The sequence below is a fragment of the Ictidomys tridecemlineatus genome, chromosome 13 (assembly GCF_052094955.1).
Source record: "Ictidomys tridecemlineatus isolate mIctTri1 chromosome 13, mIctTri1.hap1, whole genome shotgun sequence".
Taxonomy (NCBI): Eukaryota; Metazoa; Chordata; class Mammalia; order Rodentia; family Sciuridae; genus Ictidomys; species Ictidomys tridecemlineatus.
The window spans coordinates 45,210,718-45,237,559 of record NC_135489.1 but is presented as its reverse complement, the minus strand read 5'-3'; the positions used below and the strand labels follow the sequence as shown (position 1 = coordinate 45,237,559).

The 26,842-nt window shown below is 37.8% G+C and overlaps 1 protein-coding gene across 5 annotated transcripts in view; it reads right to left on the bottom strand.

The window, feature by feature from the left end:
- Osbpl1a (oxysterol binding protein like 1A) overlaps window positions 1-19,275 on the bottom strand; it is a 199,971-nt gene extending 180,696 nt beyond the window's left edge. For 2 of the 5 annotated variants that reach the window (XM_078030237.1, XM_040274275.2), the window contains exons 1-3: window positions 18,957-19,274; window positions 8,090-8,212; window positions 395-480 (exon numbers count right to left, since the gene is read on the bottom strand). In XM_078030237.1, the coding sequence (XP_077886363.1) occupies window positions 395-480; window positions 8,090-8,210 (207 nt within the window). In that variant the 5' untranslated portion in view covers window positions 8,211-8,212; window positions 18,957-19,274. Of the gene's footprint in view, window positions 1-394; window positions 481-8,089; window positions 8,213-18,956 lie in introns of all 5 variants that reach the window. The other 3 variants (XM_078030235.1, XM_078030236.1, XM_013360215.4) reach the window with 3 other exon arrangements.
- Between the last annotated feature and the right edge of the window lie 7,567 nt (window positions 19,276-26,842).

Here is a 26,842-nt window from a genome sequence, read left to right as displayed (position 1 = left end):
AATTGTTCAGAGAATTGAGAAATATGAGGTCTCAAATCTCATTAAGTACAGTGCTAAGAGATTCTGACATTATTTTTTAATGTGGGATGCACTTTGGTTATTTTTTTCAACTTGTCATGCTTGTAAAACTGAAAATTATATCTTCATTAATTAATATGCCTGCTTTGCCACTTTAAAAAGCCAATAATGTAAAAATCAAATTATTAAAATCACAGAATTTTAATTAATCAAGCTAACCTAATTTGTTTTTAGTAAAGAAAATTAAGTGTCTTTTAATTATGAGCTATTGCTTTAATAAACTATTATGGTCCAGTTGGCTTTTCTAAGATTTTTATCCTATAATTTCCATAATAATTATTCATTATAGTCATTAAAAGTAAAGCCATAAATAGACCTTCAACAGATCCTGGACCACTTGTCTATGTCCAAAATAGCATGCCAGATGAAGAGGTGTCCAGCCCAAGTTAGACTTACTTCTTCCTAAAAATGGAAAAAGATTTTTTTTTAGATGTTATTTATGTAGTTTTACAACAAACTGAATTTCTGCCAAGAGAATGCAAAGACTAGAACTCACATGATCCAGATGGGTGCCATCTTTTTGACTTGGCATCCTTCTTATGGTTTCAATCTCTAATGTCCTCCAAAATCTCACTGAAGGATTGGTCCCTAGTGCAGCAATACTCAGAGGTGAGCCTTTGGAAGGTGACTGGGTCATGAGGGCTCTGACATCATGAATGGATTAATCCATTTATAGATTCATAGCTTAATCAGTTTTGGGAAAGGGCTTTATTATAAAAATGAGCTCTTTCTATTCCCTTCCTGGCCACCAGGAGATAAGCAGCTTTGCTCTTCCAGATGCTCCTGCCATGACGATCTCTGCCTCCTCACAAGCCCAGAAACAACAGAGCCAAGTGACTGTAGACGAAAATCTCTGAAACTATGAGCCAAAATGAATCTTTCCTCTCTTTAGGCTGTTCATCTCAGGCACTCTGTCACAGTGACAGACTAACACAAGCCTCATCCTCAAAGGGTACTCTGGGAGACACAATGGGCTTACATGAACTACATGATCCGTAAAGTTTGCTGGATCTGGAGTTGAGTCTTTATCTTGTCATCATCTAGCAAAGACTTGGTTCTCTTATCATAACATTTCATAACAAGCAACTCTATTTGAAAACCCGTACCACTGGGCTGGGGATGTGGCTCAATCGGTAGCTCGCTTGCCTGGCATGCGTGTGGCCCGGGTTCGATCCTCAGCACCACATACAAAAAAGATGTTGTGTCTGCCGAAAACTAAAAAAATAAATATTAAAAAAAAATTCTCTCTCTCTTTCTCTTTAAAAAACAAAAAGACAAAAAACCATACCACTTAAGGAGAGTAGACAGAGGAGCCAAAGGCAGTGGAATCAGTAGAGTATTTCCTGTGGCATGTGGAACACTGTTAGCTCTCTGACTTCAGATAAAAATCTTAGGTAATGAGGATATTGGGTTACCAGAGTGTTAAAGTCCAACAAGATAGCCAGAATCAAAGTTAAAAGCAATGAAATGTCAGATTCTAGCAGTGGAGCTGAAGAGAGGTATGCTGAAAAATTAAAGCTATAAAAATCAATTTAGGAAAAGGAAAAGATAAAGGGTTCTACAGCATAGAGCTGAGATAGCTCCAAAAGCTTAGTAGAATTTAAATCAGGTTGCAGAGACTATAGTCTGATCAAATTCCCAAAGCCTACCACCCTGGAGGGTCCATCACAGCCCAAGAGCCTACTGCTCCCAGGGGATTACTCCCAAGGAGAAGCCTGTGGTTTAATGGTTAAAGGGGATTATATAACCTCACCTGCACTATACACACTCTCAGATCCTGGACATCAGGTTCTGAACCAGCGGAATCTTCAGTTACCAACCTCAGAGTATCACATCAGGCCTCAAACACATGCCCACCCACCACATACACACAGAGGCATCGGGACTGGAGCTGCCATCAGTATGCCTGTGAGTGTCTGCCATTTACCCAAACTGCTCCATCTGTTTCCTCTTACATGTGTGCCCCATGGAACATCTAATTACACAGTCAGTAAATCCCAGAGCCTCAGTATGTAGTTCAATGAACATTTACTTTGCTTTCTATTTGTAAATAAAGCCTAACTCTTCCTGATAATCATAATCTCCCTTTATTGTTCAGATGGAGACTCCCACTCACCTACTTATTTCATTGAAGAGAAGTCATGTAAACCTCCACATCAAAAACCCACTGCTGGGCTGGGGATGTGGCTCAAGCAGTAACACACTCACCTAGCATGCACGTGGTGCTGGGTTCGATCCTCAGCACCACATAAAAATAAAATAAAGATGTTGTGTCCACTGAAAACTGAAAAATAAATATTTAAAAAATTCTCTCTCTCTCAAAAAAAAATAAAAATAAAAAAAACCCACTGGTGTCTTTGATCAATGACTTTTCCACTCACGTTGCAAGCCCTCTGAGCCATAGTTCCCTCAAATGTGTACTCTGTGGCCACCACCTGCCAGCCTTCTGGTGACTCACCCCTAACCACATAACAGCAGTCTCTCTCCTTACCTTCAATCCTGACACCATCTTGGGGTACTTACTGCCCATTCAAGTATGCTGACTTCTCAGTTCCCCTCATTTCTCACAAACCACTGCTGCTCAATGTCACATATCCATTGCCAAAGCCAAAACTTGGACACCCTGATGAACACAAACACCCCACCTGCCAGCTTCCTCACAGGTATACCCTCATACTAGTTCTCTTATTCTACTATTTAATCAGTCCCTCGCTCTTTAATTATTTTTCATTCATGTAAATAGCCCCAATATCGACTTCAATAAATCTGGTATGTATTCCTTGGCCCTCTATGTCAACTTTTTTTTTTCCAGCACTGAGAATCGTCTGTCTGTCCACCCAGTGCCTTGCACATGCTTAAGCAAGTGCACTATCACTAAGCTACATACTTAGTCCTTCATTTATTTTATTTCAAGACAAGAATGGCTTATCTCAATTTGTGATCCTCCTGCCTCAGCCTCCCACATATTAGAATTACAGGTATGTGCCACTGGGCTGAGCAACTTATTTTATTTCTAGTTTTGGGCATTAAATTCAGGGGCACTCTACCACTGAATTATATCCCCAGCCCATTTTTAATTTTGAGATAGGGTCTTGCTAAGTTGTTTAGGTTGGCCTTAAACTTGTGATTCTCCTGCCTCAGATTCCCAAGTAGCTGGGTTTATAGGCAGGCCCCACCATGGCCTGGCAATATTTTTTTAATCAATATCTTTGCTTCACTATCTTTGTCATAGCAGCCTAGAAAAAAAAAAAAACACAAAATAAGATAAACATGATAGCTCAGTTTCTCTAGAACCCCATCCAGATTTCTCACCCAGAGTAAAGAAAAATAATAAAACCCTATTGATTTTGACACCATGAAGTCAAGATTCCACACTTTGGCTAGGCAAACCTTCTAATGACCTCTTCAGATGTCTCTCCTACATTCCATAACAAGTATTTCAATCTATTACTATTCTCCTCAAGCTCCTTTTACAGGCATCTCAACCCTTAGCAGTGACATCATCTTTCAGCTTAACAATAAAAATAGAAACTTTCATAGAACTTTTTGGGCTTCCCAGAAATAAAGCTACCATCCTACCTCTATTTCACATATTCTACCATCTTTCCTTCCTGATGTTAAAGACCAATCATTCTTTCTGGATCCCATCCCTTCCTGCTTCTCAAGTATTTCCCCCACCCCACCCCTATTTTTAACCTTTTCCTCTTTAGTTGCTCATAGGAAGGAGCAAGTAAGTAGTCTCTCCCCTCTAACAAGCAAAAACAAACCTTCTCTAACCCCATGCTCACTACCAATCATCCTCCTCCTCCTCACTCTTCCCTCCCATTTTTACTTGCTTTTTTCACTTCATTCCTTCCAATCATGTACCCATCCACTGAAGAATATGTTCATCTCCCACCACGTCATTTAATCTATCCTCAACTTTTATTTAAAATATTGACAACAAATCACAGGGGCTCTTTTCATCTGCCACTTTGCTGCATCACAGTCTAGTATCAAAGAGGATGGACGGTCCTCCCTGGCTACTATAGCCCTGCACTCTCTGGTCTCACAATTCTGGAACTTCCTCCAAGTGGGAAACTATTTGTCTCTAATGAGTTCATTATTGGTAATATCAAAAGTGGTATTTACTGGCCCTCTCCAACTACATTGTTTATATACTGTTGACTTAAAAACAGATTTCCACTTCCAAGTCTCAGACACCTTCTAGGTGGATGATGCAAAGGTGCCTCAAGCTCAGGAAATACAAAGCTGAGCTTGTCCTTCATTCCATGTATTCACATTTACACACAAACACTACCCATTCCCCTTCTCACTTATTTTCACAACTGTCTGCCCTATTATTTACCTAATTTTTCATGGCAGATACCAGCATCACCCTTGGCTGCTTTCTCCTTTTCATACCCCACATTCAATTAGTTCTTTCAATTCTACATCCTAAATATTAATACATCACATATACTTTCCTCCATTACCTCCATTCATTGCATCTGTCCCATCTACTCACAATTAGATCCTCTATTTTACTAAAACAGCCTCTAAACTGGTCTCTTCACATCTAGTGTTCCCAAGTGGGATTCTATATCCAAAAAAAATCAATTTCCAAAATTGTAAATAATTCTGAATATACTTCAAACATTTTCTATAATTAGTTTCATAGTATTTTAAAACATTCAATGATTAAGAATTACCTCAAATAATAGAACCCTTTATAGAATATTGAAATGCTGGAAAACATCAGCAGATATGATAGGGTAATATTCAAATTACTTCCCATCTGGAGCTCCTAGAAAAATGATAGCACTTCTCAGAAGCATGTGTTGAGACAGCCAATGTAAGTTCTTTATCCCAAACTTAAATGCCACTCATTTATATGAAGTATATAATGTACACAAATATAAATATTTATTTTTATTTACAAGACTGACTCACATTAGCAAAAGACAGAACCATGAGCACATGCTTATAATAAGGCAGTAGCTATAAGTAATACTAGTTAGATCTTCTAACCCAGATCCTAGATATGTTCACCTTAACCTTCAATTCTGCCTGTCAAGATTTCATTCTTTCACTTTCAACTTAAGCTCAGTAGATTCCTTTCAATAGTATCATCTGTAAATTGATTGTTAAGCTTTCATTCTAACGGAATATATTAATTTGCATCATTTCCTTATATCTTAGGATTTGGTTATATAAAAAAAAATCAAGAAATGCTAGAAAAGAATTCCCACAGGGAAACACTACTTACATGCAGACTTACCCATTCCCTTTAGTAAAGAACTGCACATCATCTGATTGTTACTCCTCTACATAAACCCCTCAAACTCCCCTTAAGACAAAGGCTGACTGACAGGTATAATGAGATGAAATTCTGAAAAAACCATTAACATAAATCTCTCAGTTTTACCTAAGTAGATGGTTTTCCACTAATTAGCCTGAGGCAACTATGGATAGGGGAAGAAGGTAGATAGAAAAGGGTCATTGAGGATTTTTAAACATTTTTAGCATTAAAAATAAGCTGGGTTCATGGTGCATGCCTGTAATCTCAGCTTCTAGGGAGGATCTTGAGTTTGAACCCAGCCTAGGCAAGTTAGGGAGACTCCATCTCAAAAAACAAAACCAAAAAACAAAAAACAAAAAAAAAAAATCCTGCAGTAAAGATTGAGAGTCAGTCTTTGTAGAAGGATGCAGAGAAATTTTAAATTACTTTGTCCAACTCAGACTATAGTTTCTAAGCAATTCAGATCATGGTTTCTTCCCAGCTGAGGGTGAAGCCACGAGATTTGCTGCTCTAGGACATGAGGAGAGTGTGTGAAAAAGGAGTAAAACATCCATAAATCCATCTTAAGACAGCCCTTCCTGGGACAGGAACTAGCCGTAGAAGGAGATGATAAAATAAGCAGGATGTGAGATAATCTGAGAAGATGCTGAGAACAAGCTAACTGTATCTGAGGTACAATGAAAAGATCACGAGCATGTTACCTATCTTAGCACCCACCTGCAAGATGGCCATGTCAAAGCAATCTCTGTAATGCATGGAGAGGGAAGGCTAACTTTTAACTAAGCAAAGCTACCCTAGGCTGCCACATTTCAATACATTACCACATGACACTTTCCCAAGAGAGGACTAAAAACACAACAGGTAATTTTGGTTTTCAACCTGAGTAAACTGAAGGATGCCTAGACAACCCATAAAACTTATGGATTGGTTGGATGGGTCTGTGGAGGTGTTTCCAGAGAAGATTGGCTTGTGGATCAGTGAACTGAATGGGAAAGACCTGCCCTGAACCTGTGTGATACCATCCAATAACTGCAGGCCCAAATGAAATGAAGAAACAGGAGAAGAAAGAAGAAGGGGAGACTGGGGTTGTGGCTCAGTGGTAGAGTGCTCGCCTAGCATGTGTGAGACACTGGGTTCAATCCTCAACACCACATATAAAGAAATAAATAAAGTTATTGTGTCCAACTACAACTAAATATATATATATATATATATATATATATATATATATATATATATTTTTTTTTTTTTTTTTTTTTTTTTAAGGAAAAAGGGAAGCTCTTGAGAATACAATCCTTCTTTAGCTGACCCATGATAGGGCAGATTCTTCAGCCTTGGACTTGCACCAACAGCTCTTCAGGAGGCTTTCAGGCCTTACTTAAGTCTTGGACTCAGGTTGAATCACTGGTGTATGTGTGTCTCTCTCTCTCTCTCTCATATTGAGGCTTTCAGCTTCTTGGACTGAGCATCTACTATTTCCTAATCCTCCAGTCTGCAGACAGCCATTGTGAGACTATTCAGCCTCTGATCATGTAAGCCAACCTAATAAATCCCCTCTTATTATTACACATATTCTATTGGTTCTGTTTCTTTGAAGAGGCTTGACTAATACAAGGAGTGTGGCCGAGCTGAATACAATAAAGATGTGACAAAAGGTGGCTCAGGTGACATAAAGTCAACAATGACCCAGGTTAAGTCTCCTAAGAGACAAGGAGTACCACCTGTATCATATGACAGATGGAGAGATTCAAGTTTAGCTTTATAGCTAAGCTTCACTTAAGCTACAAATGCTTAAGGAGCACTAAGAAAACAAGGGTCACTACAGAACCAAAGGCTATCTCACGGATTTGAAGACATCTGTCTCCACTGCACAAACAAAGCAAGGCCCACCTTTACACTTTAAAAGCCAATTTAGGGGAGCCAGTGGGGAGGTGTTCATCAAAAGGATTAAGACTGAAGTACCCCAAATTTAACTTTTAGTCTATCTACCTTGATCCCAAAATGTAAAGGGGTTTATTAAAATGCTAAACCATTTTAGAGAATAAATTCTATTTTTCTCCACCTCTGAGTGTATTTGCAACCTTGCTATAAAATGTACATTATGATTTGGCTGCTACTTACCCAAATAGTTTTATCCTCCTCTCTACCTGCTGTGAGCTCTTGCATATGCAATCTCTCAACTCATACCTTGGCTCATGCTGTTTCTTTTGTCTTGAATCCTTTTACTTCTTTGAATTCACCTGGTTTAATTCCTACACACTCTTAGAACCACTTACTCTAAGAAGCTAATCTTTGAAGTTCAAGTTACTACCTCTCTTCTAGGGCCCCAAAGTACCCACACTTACATATATTCTGTAATGTAAACAGTCTGATTTATTGATTTAGTAGAACAATCTCAATGAGGGCGGGGATCTCATCTATTTCTGCATGACTATCTCCAAAATATCTTACATGCTGGACACACAAAAATCATTCAGACCTATTGGCTCAACTTACAGTATCTTCAAGAAGAAAAACAATTATCAGACAATGCATGACGTGGGCTCAATCTTGGAGCCTATAAGGTTTTGGATCCATAAATATTTTAAGAATGGATCTAGCTTAGAGGGGAGTGGGAATACAATTCACCCAATTTTGTGGGGATTCTTCCAAAGATAAGATCAGTGTTAAGTATATGAGAGAGTTGTCCGGATTCTCAAGAGAAAACTATGAAATCCAGTGAAAGCTCACCTTTGCAGTTAATGTCAGCAATTACTTCTTTCCTCTTCATGGTTTCTAACAGCCTTCTTACTTCTTCGGTGTTGCCATTTCTGGCATGGTGGAGAAGCTGTTGTTCTGTTTCTGTGTTCATTTCTAGTTAAAAAAAAATAACATTGCTATTATCTAAGAACATAATCAGTTTGGGGATTTACCTGCTAATACAGAAAAGGGAAAGAATCATCCTTATTTGCCACTAATAACAGACACAATGAATTGTGCTGCAGGGCCACAACCTGGCCTTTTGTATTATTATAAAGAAATACATACACATTTGGGCAAGTTTCTTAACTTCTCAAAGCCTTAGTTTCCTCATCTGCAAAATTCAACCAACCTCATGAACTATTATAACATTATACATACAAAAGTATTTTGTCAGATATGTAATATTATATAAATAGTTATTATTACTGCATCAATAACCAGATATACAATTAAAATATGACTAGTCACATAGAAACATTGTGATGTAGTATAAATTAATACTTAAAAACTGTGAAAAAATGAACAGTAAAAATATAAATAAGGACTCTGGAATGAACACACTTAAATTTAAATTTTTTTTCTATTTTCTTACCAAGCCCCAAACTAAACACAGACTCATAACCAAATTTAAAGCATATCAGAATGAGTAAATCTTATGAACAGCAATTTCCAGAATAAATCAAATTTCTAATAATCAAATAAATATAGATAAACACAAATGGTATTTATCGCCCACCAGATTAGCAAAAGTAAAAAAAGAAAAGATTAAAATAGCCAATACTGGCATGGACAGAAAATGTGCATGTCTATGAACTGCTAAGATGAATAGAAATTCATAAAATTTTTCATGTTATAGGGAGAGACAACAATTTAGTTATATCAATAAACTTCAAAATGCACATACCCTACTTACTCTGTATGGACAACTATTTCTAGGGATCTATCCTACAAAAACACACCAGATTATCTTATAAGAATATTTATAAAGACCGAATTACTTACTCTCGTGAAAAGTTAGAAACAATCCATGTCCAACAACAGAGAACTGGTCAGAAAAAAATCTCCTGCAGAGGCTAAAAGAGAAGGCCTCTAGGATAGAGGATGGATAACAAATATTGAAGGCATAATTTCAGAAAATAATAGCCCATGCAGAGTTAACAGCAGTCCCCCAATGTTTCTAGTGCTGGTAAGTCAAGCACTTCTCTCCATGAGGAGACTTTAATTATAGTCCCTAAAAGAAAATACATTTCAAGGAGAAAGACAGCAGGAGCTCCCAGCAAATGTCCACACCAAATGAACCTTAAGGTGAAGGGCCCACCTAATGGCCAGTCACTGTGGTGCACATCTGTAATCCCAGTAGCTGGGGAAGCTGTAGCAGAAGGATCCCAAGTTCAAAGTGAGCCTCAGCAACTTAGTGATTTCATAAGCAACTTAGCAAAACCCTATCTCAAGATTAAATAAATGGACCCCACCCTGCTTCCTAAGTTTCCAATCAGTTTTCTAGTTCCCCACTCATAGATAAGGGCCCATGACCAAGGTCAAGATAACTGAATAAAGTCTCAAAAACCTGAAGAAAGTGACTATAACCAAATAAAAACAGGAAGAAAAGCAACCTAGAGAAGACAAATTATTCAGAGAAAAAGCTAAAAGTTGAAAATCCTGTAATACCAAAAAATTCTTAAAATTATAGGAATTAAAAATAGGGAAAATAAAAGCTCAGCAAAAGAATTGAAAAATAAGCTTGAGAATACCTCCTACAAAATACAGCTGTTGAGAAAACAGAGAAGAAAATATAAGAGAATCAAGAGGATTAGTTGAGGTGGTGGAACAACCAAATGACAGAAGTTTGAGAAAAAGAAAATACAGAAATCAGCAGGACAAAATAATTCAGATAAATTTACAACATGTAGAACCTACTAAGAACCCAAAACTTCTGGACAATTTCTGGTCTACAGACAAAAGAAAGCCCATTAAAGCACAGCATCATGAAATTTTAGAACTATTATGATAAACAAGATTCTACAAGTTTCCATGAAAAAGAACAAAATTTACTTCTCATTTCCCAATTTTTTAGGAAACTAATGGAGGATATGGCCCAAAATTCACAAACCAAGAAAGCAGAAGACATGAGACACAGGAAATTAATAAAGTAAAATGAAATACTGAAATGTAGCTGGGTGCTGGCCTAGATCTTATCCATACTTGCTGTGTGGATCACATGCAAAATTACAGGTTTTCCACATTTTGCTGCCAAGAATTTTCATTCCACCCCTCAGAAGGGCTCTGTTCCACCTGTACCTGAGAACTAGGGGTTGGCCTCTATGCTCAGAAGCAGCCAACTTTCCTTACAAATTCCTGCCAACCAGAGGCCATGACCTGTCCCCTACTACAACCCTAATAAATAACCACACTGAGCAAGGCCTGTTCATTGACTTCCTTTGAAAAAGCTCCACAAAATCTCTGGGCAGACAAAGCAGGCTCTCGATCAAAACCTATTTTCAAAGTAAATTTTCCTGTGAAAGTTTTTTTTTTTTTTTGTACCAAGGATTGAACCCAATGGTGCTTTACCATGGAGTCACATCCCCATCCCTTTTTATTTTGAGACAGGGGCTCGCTAAATTGCTGAGTTCCCTGCTAAATTGCTGGCTTGGAACTCGCAATCCTCCACCTCTCCTGAGCCACTGGAATTACAGGCCTGCACCACCACACCTGGCTTCCTGAGAGACTTCTATCAGCAACCATATGCTAATCAGCTTTTATAAATAATCCCCTTTGCATTCATTAATGCATACACTTATTAAAATAACATTTGACTAATCAATTTGACTTTTTAACAATACTTACATTAATTGTAGCATTATATATATATATAAGGTTCATCAATAAAGGTTCATTCACATAACTGAATATAAAAACATTGTCATAAACTTTCTAAAACTATGAAATTGCAATATATTGTTAAATCAAACAAGATTCCATTTGTAGTAGAGATATGTGGCATCATATAATCTCTATATGTACTCAAACATTCAGAATAAGAATAGGACAACAGTGGCTACTCCTTGTGGTGAAATTATGAGTGATAATAAGGGCTTTTTCTTTCTCCCTTTGTAATGCCTCGGATGGCCCCCAAGGCTTGGCACACAGTAGGCAAGTACTCTACCACTGGGCCACATCCCCAGCCCTAAAAGCCTTTTTTTAAATATAATTTTCTAAATTTCCCACAACATAATGGCATTTTTTGTTTGTTTGCCCTCGTCAGTTGGTTGGTTTGTTTATTTATTTTAAAGGCATTTCTTTATAATAGGCAAGTGTAAGTTATTGAAAATTTTAAAAATCTACATGTCTAAATAAATGCACATTTTATCACAGATGATCTTATGTTTTTTAGTCAAGTACGTTAAACTAGAAGTGACTCTAGACTTGCTAGCATACTATATGAGATTTCATTTCATATTCTTATCATCCTTTAAAGGATTAAACAATATTTGAAGTAAATATCTTTAAAACAGACTAGAAGTATTCTACATTACCTTGGATCCTCACCATCCTAAGATGATAGAAAAAAATATTTTTAAATTCTTCCATTTCTGCAAATAGGAAAAAGATAAATCTATTATCTAAACAACCTTCTATGATATATTAACCATGACAATTGCTCATAGATGCTGGTATTAGGATTAAAGTTTATGCTTCTTGGCTATTTACTAATGGCAGGAGCTGCTATAGGCAGGAAGTACCATGATGGATAAGATAGTCAGTCCCTGCTTTCCAGGAACAGGGTAAACATGCAAATGATAATCATATGTGTCAAAATACTCCAATGTATAAGGGACAGTGGTTGCATGAAGAAAAGGAGTCATTAGCTCTTTGCCTACATTAATTGTGGAAGGTATTACAGAGAAAATGAAATTTAAACCGGTTCCTAAAGTCATTCCCCAACATCACAAGGGTATACAAGGTTTGTAACCTGTACAACCAGATAAAAAATACAGAAATCAATCAAGATATGGGATAGAAAAGGTACAATTTTGGTTGTAGTGAGTTTCAGATTCCTGTGGGAAATGGAAATGCTTATTAAGAAATTAGGTAATAACAGCTTAAGCACAAGAGAGCATCTAAACCTTAGAATTTAAACAGTTGGGACTGGGGGTGTAGATCAGTGGCAGAGCACATGCTAGGCATGGATAAGACCCTCATTAAAAAAAAAAAACCCACCAGGAGGAGTTATCACAAGGGTAAAAGGCCCTATATACTGGAAGAGGGGGACAGTGAAGAGGAGCTTAAAAAAAAAAAAAAAGACTAAAGGTAGAGGGAGAGAGAGAGTAGAGGGTATCAGCACAAAAGTATTAGAAGTAGAGAATATTAGCACACTTAAGGGGTGTGAATGGGAATGAAATGCCAAGAAAGGGTATGAAGGATGGCGCCTAACACTGCCTAGGGGTTTGGCAAATAGAAGGCCACTGATGAAATACTTTTCAGTGGAAATAAGAGGCAGGGGAAAAATAAATTTTGGTACATTGAAGAGTGAATGGAGAATAAAAAGGAACTAGTTCCCTTTAAAGTAACTTCCTTCTGAAAAGAAGGTGAGGATTTTACTTTTAGGATATTAGATACCTGGGCACGTTTCCAGGGTGTGAAGCTTGAACCAGAAAGGAGGAAAACTTTGGCATAAATGAAAGAGGAGGGCTCAGGTGTCTGACATGACATCCACATAAAGTTGCAGTTCCCCTGTCACCATTAGGGCCAGCACCACTTTCGCTATCCCTAATACCACACGAGGAGATGAATCAGTGAACACTGAGTTGAAGGCTACACATTATAGACATTGCTCTGACCTTTGATGATAAAACCATGTCTTACACTAGAAAAACCCGTAAATGTAATGGGGAAGGCAAATGTACAAATAAATTGCTTTCTACTTTTCTGGAGAGAAGTGTGACTTGCCCCCTCCATTCCCAATCATTCCATTTCTTTGGCTATTCCTGGACTGGACTATAAACTAGACCAGAACAAGTATCCTGTGACTATTATGTCCCCATTATATCCCTATCTAACATGGTGCCTAGAACACAGTAGGTAATCAAATATTATCTAGAGCAACCAAATTTCTCCCTAGAATGAATTTACACTTTTTCTTGCAAAAGAAAACTAAGTTTATTTCTAACATGCTATAGGAAATAAAATCATAAAGAAGGGAGAACATTTTAAAATATACTCCAAGATTATTAGAATTATTAACTCCTACTTTGCTTAATTTGATGTTTCTTTATAAAGTATTTAATTTCTGTGACTAAAAATTACATTGATTAAAAAAAATCAAATTCATTTGAACAGATTTTTTAAAAAGATTCCAAAACCATGAGAGTTTATTACAGAAAAGTGCTTTGTCTCTGATGTTTAAGTCCAAAGAAAAACACAAGTTTTCCCTTAATGAGGCTTGTTAGAATGGGTTTTTGCTATACTGAATATAGTTTTGGTTGGATTTTTTGTTTGTTTTTTGAGTAAGGTCTATGTTGCCCAGGTTGGTCTTGAATCCCTTGAATCCCTGAGGCAGGCTATCCTCCTGCCTCAGCCTCCAATTTACTTGGGACTAGAGATGACAGCCATAGTGCCAGACTTTATCAGTGAACTCAACAGTATTTTTTCCTGATCACTTTGTGGGGATGGTTTTCATTCAGTCTTTTCACATTCACCCAATTCCATGCTCTAATCTATTAATTAGAGAATTTAATGGTCATAAGAATGTTTTCAAGGGAAAAAAATTGACAGAAAACATGGATTTCAAAAACTGGAGACTACAGAACGTTTTTGCCATGTTTCCTTTCTTCCAAGACCAAGAAGGCAAACTTTTAATTTTAATTTCTTTTTGAAGAAAGCAAATTTACATTTTGTTTCTTTGTGTAGAAAGCAAATTTACAAATTTCTACATTTTATTGTATTTTAAACACTACAAATAACTTAAACTGGCGCTCATACCTGATAATTTTGTGCTGCTGAAAACTCAATTTAGTAGATAAGTTCTGTGATCCCAGCATTTTTGAAATCTTAGCAGAGACTCTAAAACTTTTGGCTTAAAGGGCAATCATGACATGGTAAACTTGGTCAGAAATCTATTTTATAATTTAAATGGTTACTTTTAAGTATAATTTCAAAATCAAAGAATTCTATAGAATCAAAGTAGAAAATTCCTAGATAATTCAAAGATAATGAAGATAAGAGCTAATTCACCACAACATCAGAAACTTAAGTATTTAACAATGTGTCAGATTTTAAAAGTATTTGAAAAGTTTAAAATTCAAAGACATCCAAGCTAAACTTATTCAATCATCCCTGTAATATTTAACTGCATATCATAAAACATAAGTACAGTGGTCCCTCAAACAATTAAACATAGAATTTCCATATGATCCAGCAATTCTACTTCTGTGTCCCCCCAAAAAACTGAAAGGAGGGAATCAAACAGATATTTGAACACTTATGTTCACAGCAGCATTATTGAGAATATCCAAGAGGTAGAAGCAACCCGAAAATCCATTGACAGATGAATGGAAAAACAAAATGTGGTAAATACACACAATGGAATATAATCCAGCCTTTAAAAGAAAATACTGACACATGCTAGAACATAGATGAACCTTGAAAACATTTTGCTAAGTGAAATAAGCCACACACACTAAAGACAAATATTGTATGATTTCACTTACAACATAGCTAGTAATTAATAAAGACTAGAGTTGAATAGTGTTCGCCAAGGGTTAAGGGAAGGAAAAATGGGAACTATGATTTAATGGTATAGTTTTAGTTTAAATGATGAAAAGGTTCTACAAATGGATTGGGGAGTTTAACAATTCAGAAATCATTAAAACCATATGTAGTGGTTAAAACTTACACAACTGAGGATGTGGTTCAGAGATAGAGCAACTGCCTAGCATATACAAGTCCCTGGTTTAGAGCTCCAGCGTGCATGTCTACACACACACAAAAGCCAGAAAAAATTCTCAGATACAGCTTTTGGGCTTGATATTAATATAATTTTTGAAATACATCCAACAATTAAAGTTTACAAAAAAAAACTGTAGCATGTTTAACACTTCACTCCAAAGTGGTTAGCTGCTTAATGATGTTTCTTCCTGACATTCTTTTAATACTGGGAAAGTATTAAAAATTAAAGTTACTTTTTAAAAACATAGCAATGACAAGAAAATTAATTTCTGCTCTAAATCTTGTTAATTTGTAGTGAGCAATCAGTAAATTCTCTGATGTGATCATATAGCTATGTGTGTCACACTCATATACACATATATTCCCACACAAGTATGACATTTCCTTTAACCCAAACCATTAAGGGTACTTTTTGCTTGTTTTAGAAATTCAACATTGGCAGAGATTCATGTGTGATCTGACACCAATTTCAGAATTGAAAAACTGAAAAGCACAAAATTAAAGTTACTTGCCAAATATGATAGTAGAGTAACAGCCAGAAGCTGTAACTTCTAAGCATGAGCTGTGACAAAGCTATATAGTTCATAAAATTCAAATCAGCCTTTAAAATTAAAGGCCACTGATTCTAATATTTGTTCCTATGTGAGCACTGAGGAAGTAAAATCTGAATTATATAGTATGTCGTTCCACTTGTTTTGTTTTTTTTTTTTTTTGTACCAGGGATTCAACTCAGTGGCACCCAACCACTGAGCCATATCTCTAGCTCTATTTTGTACTTTATTTAGAGACAAGGTCTCACTGAGTTGCTAAGTGCCTCATCACTACTGAGGCTGGCTTTGAACCCGCAATGCTCCTCGTCTCAGCCTCCAGAGCTGCTGGGATTACAGGCGTGCGCCACCTTGCCTGGGTCCCTCTAGTTTTACAAAGCTTTATTATCTGAAAAGAAATATCCAAAACTCAGCAATTCAAGGAAAACAGCAATTTATAAGAGCTATTTTAGGAAGCATTCACATTGTTGTTTTATAAAGGTTTTTTTTTTTTTTTTTTTTTTAATACAGGTGCTATACAACTGTACTACATCCCCAGGCCTTTCTTTGAGACAGGGTCTTGTTAAGTTGCTAAGGCTGGCCTTAAAATTGCATTTCTCTTACCTCAGGCTCCTGAGTAACTGAAAATACAGGTGTACTTTCACAGGTGCACTTGGCAATCAATTTTTAATTCAGTAAAACTTTCCCTCTAAGCTCTGTGCCCTCATTAAGAGCGTTGCTCCTCTGGGGGAAAAAATGACAGTTGAACTATAATTATAACAGCATGTAAACCCATGAAATCGAATACAATGTTTATAACAAATTATTGTTCACTTTATATGTGAACTTTCTTATTCATATTCAATATTGGATGCCAAATTGACATAATTAGACACCAACCCTATATATTCACTGGTTATTTATAATTTTTTCTACATTCAATGACCAGTTATGCATCATAGAAGTTTCTCTTTATAGGGACTTGTTTGCTGTTGTTCTTGTTATTTTTGTTTGTTTATTTGAGACAGGGGTTTCACTGTCATCCAGCATGGCCTTGAAAGCCTGGTCTCAACTGATTCTCCTGCTTCAGCCTCTGGAGTAGTAGCTGGGACTACAGACATGCACCACAACTCCAATCTTTTAAAGGGAAGCTTTAAACACAAAATACACATGTGATTACTTTCTATTGTCACATGATAGGAAAATGCTCAGTGAAGGACTGCTTTCACTATATAGTGAATCATTTTCTACTTGAAGGTTGATGAATAAGAACTCAGATAAAAATCTATCAGCAAATTACTACAACCTCTTACTGACTGCATTAAAACTTTCTTTTAATGTTTTTGCCCACCTCCTTAGTTCTGACAATATGGATATAACATTGATGGGGGAAATCATGTAAAGTGAGAAAAATTCAACATTTCTAGGGATCAAGAATATCATAAAAGACATGTCACCAGGATTGTAAATAGTAAATATATACTATACAGAGTGTGTTGAAACTTTACTGAAACTTCATTAATGAATTGTTGGTATAAGCAGGTTCCTGCATAGCCAAAACCTGTACTCTTTCTAGGAACTGCACAGAATTTGCAGATTCAAAATTCTGATAGACACAGCTTAAATTTTCCGATGTTCAATTTCTCACATGCACATACTAGCTTATTGTCTCCTCCAGGTGTTCTCACTTAAGTATATTTCTACTTTGACTTTTTAAGGGAATACTTATGAAGCTTGCTTAACAGTAATGTCAACAGGTTAAGAAATTGCCACAACAGAGTTCCAACTGAAAAGCATGATCAAATACATAGTTGTATCTCCAAGGAGAAAACTTGTAATTTATTTAACAGACATCACTCAAAAGAGATTGGCTGTATTCTTAATTGTTTGTGTTAAACAGTATCATTTTTCTTTGATTTAAGGCAATTCTGGGGGAGGAGTGTCTTTAAGATATACAACCTGGCTGATCTGAAACACAGGTCCACATATTGCTACAATACCTGCAAAAATGAGCAGCCTCCAGGGACAAGTATTAGCCATCCACCACAAATTCCTACTGATTCACAATTAGATATCTAGCAATTGTCATCTGATAAAAGACATTCTCAAAGTCCTACATCCAGATACAACTATTTCAGATAAATCTACTCAATTTATGGCTGTTAACTCCCATTTTGAATATCATTTTTTATTGATTGTTCAAAACATTAGAGAGCTCATGATATATCATCTTTCATACATTTGACTCAATTGGGTTTTGAACTCCCATTTTTACCCCAAATACAGATTGCAGAATCACATCTGTTACATACTCACATTTTTACATAATGGCATATTAGTGACTGTTGTATTCTGCTACCTTTCCTAGGAAAGGTAGCAGAATATCATTTTTTTAACGCTGTTAGAAAATTACTTTGCCTGGGGGAAATGAAAAAAAATTAAATCACTGTTACTGTTTTCTCCCTATAGCCTATGGATAGATTCCACCTAGAAATTTAGAATTGGGGAGATTTAGAGCAGATTTTGTGGCTATTCTCCGATTAATAGAGAGCTTTACAATTTCAGCTGAGGGGTTCAGAACGTATTATCTAGCATACTTTAGCAAAAATTCCAAAGTATCACAGTTAGAATGAGAACACTGACAGACTTCAAGCCAACAAACTATTTTCCAAATGCTAGGTAAAGAGGTGAGGGTGTCCCAAACTCTATATCCAAAATGCATCTACTACTGTGCATACTTAAACTTCTAGGGAAACACATCACTGGTTTCACAACTGACTTAATTATCCAACCATTCATAAAGCCTGAGAGGTAGGTACATTGGGAACATTCAAGTACCCTTAACTTACACTATCTCACTGCGAACAATTCAATTTCACAATATTGTCTGCATAAAAAAACCAAGACACCTGAAAACTAAGTCAGGATAACCCCCTTTGACATCTCCTGCCAATCATCAGGGCCTCAGGATAAGTGACTCCTTCAGTTTCTATTGTGCAGCTGCGGTCTTCCACGCGGATACCCCTACGATTTTTTCACGTGTGTTGACCCGACCACGCGGTACATAATAAACATGGTCACATGAACAACTCGTGACTTCCATTGTGAATCAATCCTCCCGTTGTTAGAGGGAAACTAAAAGTTACCATGCACACATGAAAGTACCAAGAAAGCACGCAGCTGAAGGCTTGGTAGGTGATGCATGTGGCATCAGCACGAAGTCGCAGCACCTCATAGTGGAAGTGCAACAAATGCCAACAGTTTGTTACTTTTAACAACTTCCTGCAGCGCTGGGGGAGCCAGCCGCCGCCGGGAAGCCGAGATCGCGCTGCGGCATCACGAACCTGACCAGCCTTCGAGACTCCCGGGAGAGGAGCGCTCACCTCCCACCAGGCGCGGGCAGACCACCCGGAGCACGGGGCTGGCAGGAGCCCGAGGCTGCCTCGGATTCCAGGCGAGGTCGGCCGCGAGAAACTGACCTACGCGGTCACCCAGGCTCCCAGAGCTCCTGAGGCGAGGACCACGACCACAGGCTTTCCGTCTGCCAGCCCCACGTTGTTGAAGCGGCCGTCGCCGACTCCGGATCGCACTCCCGAGGACCCTACTGGGCCCCGGCGCTGGCCACCCGGCAGAGCGGGAGGCGGTGCGACTCCGCTAGGGGACACTGCCCCTCCCGGGTGCCGGCCTGGAGAGCGCGCGCGCGCCTTCCCGAATTGTTGGCGGCTGGACAGACACGTGACCGTCTCACGGGACCACGCCCCCAGAACGCCACGCCCACTGTCCGGCTTATTCTGGTCCGGCCCGCTCCAGTCTGCCCGGCCAGCTGTTTCAGGCTTTGTCAACTTTCTTGCTCCTCACTACCTCCTGAGGCCAAAGAAGAGTTGGACCCTACCTGGAAGTCTACAAGAAAGTGGTGGTGTCCGGGGAGGAAGACCCCCAGCTTAAGCAAAATATAAATACTGGATTAATACTCAGCAAGCTTGCTATTAAACAAATACATCGCCCAGCTACCTAGTTGTTGTTGTTGTTTTCTTTTTTGGTTTTGTTGAGGTCTGATCCATGGGAACTTAATTAGCAGTGTAAATTAGCTATACTGCTTTTTCTTTTCATGCTTTTCAAAGGATGGCCTTAAAATGCCAAACAGGTATAAACATTTATGTAGGAGTGAGGAATGCATAGAGATAAGGATTTTAAAAATTTCCTTCACTTTCTCCACTAAATAATCTTTCAGACTAGATGCACCAAAGTTCTAGCCAGAGGAGTTAGCACATAGTTTATAATGTGAAGTTTGGAACTTGAGTATAATTCCAACGTCAAAAATTTACATAAACTAAAAACGAATTTACAAGCATATGGAAAAAAATTTTGTTAATTTTAATTTACAAGTATATTTAATGAGCTTTACAGTGAGCCTAATAGTTATCACTTTTAAAGGGACTACAGTTCTTTAAATCCTAGAAACATTTAGAACCTGTTTCAGGCCAATTGATAATTGCACTATACGTATTACATACATCAAGTGGCAGATCTTTTAGAATGATGTGTTTGTAGTACACAAATAGCCTTGCTTGTGGAATACAGACACCATCATCTTTTATGAATAAAACAAGCACTTGGCTAGCACAATATTTCAACTGCAGAGTATATAGTAACTAAGGCATTCGTATTTGTCTAAGAAACTTCAGAGCTTATTTTCTAAGAATACTGAACTATTTTCACAGCAAAAATTAAATTTACTGTTGAAATAATTTTCCACTTGATTCCAGGAAAATTTTCGTTCTCATTGTGATGATTTAATTGCCTATATGTATGACTTACACTTTGTAATCACCTTCTTTAGACACAGTTCCTAGCTGAACTAGAGGAGGATGAAATACTAAGCATTAGAATTATCAAAGGTTCCAATGTTGGTGGGATAACTAATTATGTTTTTACACAATACAGCACATCTGTGGTATTTGCATAAAGAATACTTGAGAGAAAAAAAGATATCTACTGGGAAGTTTTTATTTATTTATTTGACATTGGGCATTGATCCCAGGACTTTATGCACACTAGCCAGGCAGTCTACCACTGAGCTACATTCCCAGTCTCTCCTGGGCAGTTTTTTTGTTTTTTTTTTTTTTGTTTGTTTGTTTTAACTAGTACAGGTAAAAACACAATGATGGTGAAATAGAATTCATTATTCCAGAATACTGCTGTCCTATGAAACTTTCCGCAATTATGGAAATGTTCCATAAATCTATCTTGTCCAGTACAGTAGCCACTGGCCACTTATTGACCTTTTTAAATGTAGCTTATGTAATAGATGGTTTGAATTTTTTAAAAAATATTTATTTTTTAGAAGTAGTTGAACACAATACCTTTATTTTGTTTATTTATGTTTATGTGATGCTGAGGATCGAACCCAGGGCCTCGAACATGCTAGACGATGGCTCTACCACTGAGACACAATCCCAGCCCCTGGTTTGAATTTTTATGCAATTTTAATTAGTTTAAACTTAAATAGCCATATATGACTAGCAGTTTCCACATTGCAGTTCTCAAATAACAAAACAATTACTATACTGCCCCAACTGTGTCATACTTGATTTTGAGAAACATTTGGCAGACACAGAACCTCTGGAACCAATTAATAAATGCTTCCCTCCTTGCTCCTTTCTGAGCACATGAGCAGGAGGACATTTTAACTTTGTAGGCAGAGCACATTAACTGGAATCCCTATGTACAATGTATGTAAGTAGGAATAAAAATGGAATCTCTGAATGGATGGGAAAGGGATTTAAGAGTAACGTAACCTTGGTCCTGCAATTCCCATATTGCCTGAACCAAACAGAAAAGTTAATGGGGTAACTTTAAGAATGGGATGGACTTCATCAGAATAGTCCACTGCTGGTTCAAACAGGATTCATCTCAGATTATTTCCTTTTTCTCAAGAACTTTAAGAACCCCAAACTCTACCACCATTCCCTTCTCACATCCCAAGGATTCCCTCCAGAATATGAGTCTCCCCAGATTACAGTACCTAATGTTTGTGTCCCTACATTTTTGTCTTAAGCCTGAGAAACCCCAGAATGCACTTCGTGTGTTGCATGTTTTAAAACACTCCCCTGGTGCCAAAGTGACTTTGAAGTGCTGCAGGAACATGCTAAAGGCTTGTTAAGTCTATTAAAAGGAGGATTTTATGGACTGAGACTTTGGGGAGGGCTTCGGATAATTACTGCCTGGAATGCTGAAAAGTAGGTCAGATGTCAACAGGCAAATCCAGATAAATCGTTGAGTTGGGGGAAATTAACCATCCCTACACCTACATATTAAATACTTTCTAATGTTATTAATTCCATACCATCAAAGATATGAGGTCATTGGGGGTTTTTTCTTTTAAAAGCTGTTTTATTTTTGTCATTTGTGCATTCGCCCCAGTTTATTTAATACCTAAAAAGAGCTGGCATGCTTTCAAATATTAAATTCTTTTGATCTATATTTAATTCTGAACCTGTCTCTCTTTTCCTGGAGTTGTGATAAACAGATATCTAAGTATCAGCTTTCTACCATCGATTGATTTTGCTGACTCCCTACACAAGAAGTTTAGAAAGCGCTACTTTCTTTGTAGAGTTTCTTGGTTACAAGCAACAAGTACTGGCTCTAATTAACTTAAGCAAATAAGGAATGTACTACACAGACACCAAAAAAATAGCTGAAATCTTGCCTGTTGAGGACTGGACTAGGGTACTGGACTAGGCATCTGAGCAGGAGGAATCTTGCAATTTTTCCAGAGTATCAATGCTGGGAAAAATACATTCTAATTATTTTTATTTTTCTATATTTTTGTCTCTTTTCATGGGAGGCAAGTTGAAAAAGAGAGTCTTTCATACTTTTTCTCATTAAAAAAAAAAAAACTCCTTGGACTGTATTTTCAGAATGACTTTTAGCCGTTGTTTTTATTCATCATGAATTCACCCTGGTTTTCCTTCCAAAAGTGTCTGGTGAAGCAACTTCCTGAAAGTTCACTACCACTTCTTTCATGCCTCAGAAAATCTGCCCTGCCATTGCCCCCTTTCAGGACTTCCTTATATAGCTTATTATTCTTGGCTCAGCAGATAGAACATGATCGTGGCCTAACTGGCATCTCTCTACCAAAAGTCTGGTAGATGCACTCTGTTCAACAGAAAAGCTCTCTATTGAGAGGCAGTGAACCATCTAAATTTCTCTCTTGGGCATATTTGACCACAAAGTACAGTCCTCAGTCAGGGTAGATACACAAAGGCATAGAGAGGGAAGTGAGAGCAGAGAGAAAACAGAAGCTCTGGGATGGTAGGAAGGAGAGTAGAGAAAAGATGATCAGTGGCGCCAGAAGCAACAGCAGAGAGAGAAGGACTGAGACCTCACTGTGTGGAAACACTAGAGCAGGCAAGGTGATGGTCCCTGCTGAAAGGCCAGCTGCAGCTACATCTTCAACAAACTTCCAGAACAACATCGATCTGTCTACTTTTATTTCTCTGTATAGTTGCAATAAATCCCTGCCTACTATAACCTCTACTATAACCTGATCATTCTCTAGTCCTTGAGCCTATAAATAGCCTAACATCCACTACTCCCCTTTCCTGCTCTCATCTCTCCCCTTCTTAATCATTAACCAAAAGCTACATCAATACTTCCTCTCTCTTCAATAGCCCCAGAGTCTGCTGAATAGAGTCTACTGTTCTTTGCTCTTCTGTGGCTTCTAAAATACATATCTCTTGCTGGGTGCAGTGGTTCAAGTATGTATTTCCAGCCACTTGAGAGACTGAGGCAGGAGGATCTCAAGTTTGACTAAGCCTCAGCAACTCTACAAGACCCTCAGCAATTAAGCAAGACTAGGTCTTGCTTAGAAAATAAAAAGAACTTGAGGTGTAGCTCAGTTCAATACTGGGTTCAATCCCAAGTATCTAAAAGTAAAGTAAAATAAATCTCCTTTTGAGGATGCCAACTCCTACCATCTATTCCTGAGTCACCTCTCAGCACCTGATACAGTCAGATCAAAGGGTTCACTCTGGATGAGTTACCGTAGCCCATGATTTTACTTCATCCACCAAAGTCACAAAGATCTAAAGGAGAAGACTTTATAGGCCCATCTTTGGGCCTCAATTAGAAATATGGATCAAATAACCGACTCCTGGATTTTACTCAGACTTAGAAGAGTCATCAGACATCACTAACCCAACCTCAAACCTAAAGCCAGATTGTCATCAATTACATTTTGAAGAGAAATTCCCCTAGCTTGGGGAACTTTTCTGACTGGCAGGTTGCTTACTTCACAATACATCCAAAACCACTTTTTCTTCCATCATTGCTGTTAGAAGTTCTTCTTAATGAGGCAAAAACTAACTCCATACAACTCGAACCTTTTAGTCCTCAGCTGAACAGAATAAACTTAACTGCATTTTCACAGATCATTCCTCTAAAAATTTAAGCATCATTAGCAGAGTTGCCTTGATTTTTCTTCTGGTTTACATTCTCCAGATCTTCCAACCTATCCTTATGTACCAGTTGGTCATGGTATTTGCAGATACTTTCTTCTATTAAAATCTAGCAGCCAGAATTAAACATAGAACAACTGATTTTATGAAGCTAGAGAATGTCGGATATTTTATTAAGTTCTATTATAAGAATCAACTGGTAAACCCTGAGCCTTTTTTTTTTCCTCCCCATCTGTGACATTTCCACTGCCCCCTGGTGGTAGCTAAGTTTTCTTAAGAGAATGGAGGATGGAGGAAAAAGACAGGGAGAGGGGAAATAAGATTATAGAAAGGAGGGAAGGGATGCAGAAAAGAAATGACACATTTATATATAAATTCCTGGCCTCTTGAAGTTTATACTATAATTTGGGAAGCACAGTATACAATGAAAAACTAACAAAATAGCCATAATAACACCTAAAATGGTAAATAAAATAAATTTAAAAGAATTGGGGGTTGTGGTCGTAACTCAGTGGTAGGGCACTTTCCTAGCATGTGTGAGGCACTGGGTTCACTCCTCAGCATCACATAAAAATAAATAAAATAAAGGTATAAAATTACAATAACACTTAAAAATCAAGAATGGGGAAGACTTCATCTGTAAATACTAGAACAGTGAAGACATTTAGAAGTGGTAGTATTTATATTTAGCCTTTTTTGGATAGGAAACATGAGAAAATAATAAATGGGTGCCTGCAACATAGTAAATTTGAAAGATGAAGCAAGATATTAAAAATATAGAAGTACACTTTAGGCAAGATCTCAGAGCTAAAAAGATTCTGGAGTCATTCACAAATATCCATGATGTTATATAGAATCATCAATAGAAAGAAAATTGGAATAATGACATGTAGAGATAATTTGAGCATCAGAACAGAGAATTTGTCATTTATCATTAATTCAATAATCAATTCTTATATAAACAATACAATAACCTTGATTTGCTTTCAAGGACTTAATCTAAGGCATGGAAGACAATATAAAACCTGTAAATCAGCAGGTATATTAAGAGAGAGAGAATAATAAAAACCACAAGGAAATTACAGATAAAGGAGGAATAAGAGGAAGTAAGTTTGGGGTCTCCCCACCCAGTGAAGAGCTATCAGAGAATGCTTTATAGGAAAGGTGGCTTTGAAAGTGAATACATTGAAATAGATAGGATTTGAACATGTGGAAAGAGTTAGGGAACAACATGTTAAGTATAGGAGAGGAAATGTTTCCTCAACCTTCCTCCAGTTCTTGGTTAGGTTTGAAATAAAACTGACAAAGACAGATTAGTAGGGGGAAAACCATAACAAATTATTTAATCCAAGTTTTACATGAAACAAGAATCTTCAAAAATGAAGATCCAAAGACCTAGGGAAATCTATTTTTATGCTTAGGTTTCTGAGTGTGTATGTTACTCTGGGGATCAAACCAGGTCCTTCCACTTACTAGGCAAGTGCTGTACCCCTGAGCTAAACTCCCAATTCCTATGCTCAGGTTTAATGAAGAATAGACAGCAGTGCAGGAATATGATTAAATAAAAGGGTATAACCTAATTATAAAAGACTGAGGGGAACCCTGCAAGACCTGTCTGTTCAGTTTCTTCTTTGTTTTGGTATATACCATTCCTTCCTCAATTCAAAGATTTCAGTGTGCCAAGGCACCATATTTTGGGGTGTCATGCTCTTAACCTGATATAAGCAAATGAAATATAAGCAAAAGTGACCAAGGGTGGAAGGAGGAAGAGGGTGGGCACAGCTAAAAGAGGGCCTTGCACATCAGAGACCACAACACACATTCTAGAAACAAAACATTGACTGAATCCCCAGGAAGGCTCAACAATCTAGTCAATCAGGAGCTAAAGTAAGAGGGACAGGTGTGTCATGCAAGGACTCTGACCCATGAAACAGATTTGTTTTCTGCAGGCCAAAGAAGATGCAAGATGCAGTTAGGATAGTAGACAAGCTTTAATCAGTGATGGCACAGCCATTAGCCAGCCCCAAGCTTCAGCTTTGGTCCCCAACCAGTTTCATTTTAGCTCCCCTTTTGCCCATTTCCTTAGGCCCTTTTTATATGCAGCTCAAACAAAGGGGGCACACTGCCAACAGGTTACGTGGCAGGGGGCATGCTCACAAGTTAAAGTTTACGACTTTGAATCTATGCAGTGAATCACAGCATCTCTGGCCTTGACTAACCATAATAAAGCCAGTTCCCAGCTCTGGCTACACACTAAAAGTATAACATAACCCACCAGAAGTCCTAGTGAGGGAGCCTTAACAACAGCTATTTGGGGCCAGCCCTCAACATGGTAGTTGCAGGAGGCTTTGAGATACCCAAGTATGGATGGCAGATTGAGAGTTCAAAAGTGAGGTCTGGTCTAGAGATGTCAATTTGTGATCATCTGTGTGGAGGTGACTTGAGGCTACAAGCCTGCAGGAGATGGCCAAGAGAAAGGAGAAAACTAAGAGGAAAGAAGCCAGGACTAGCTTGGTTTCCTGCCCTCACAGCATTATTTTCACTCAAGTCCCACACCCCACAACTCTCTTCCACACTCTCAACTTCACCTCCAAAGCTATTAGATGAGGGACCCCAAACTTTTTGCCACCAAACTCACAAAATTACCAGCACCCAAATCCTTGCTTCCTTTTCCTCTTCTGTTAAAAGGGAACAGGTCCCCTCCTAGGTAAGGCCAGAGCTTCCACCAGCGTTCATGATTGCTCCTTCCACCTCATCTCATCAGCTGTCTCTCTCCTAGACTTTTAAATGCTCTCAAAGTGTACCTGCAG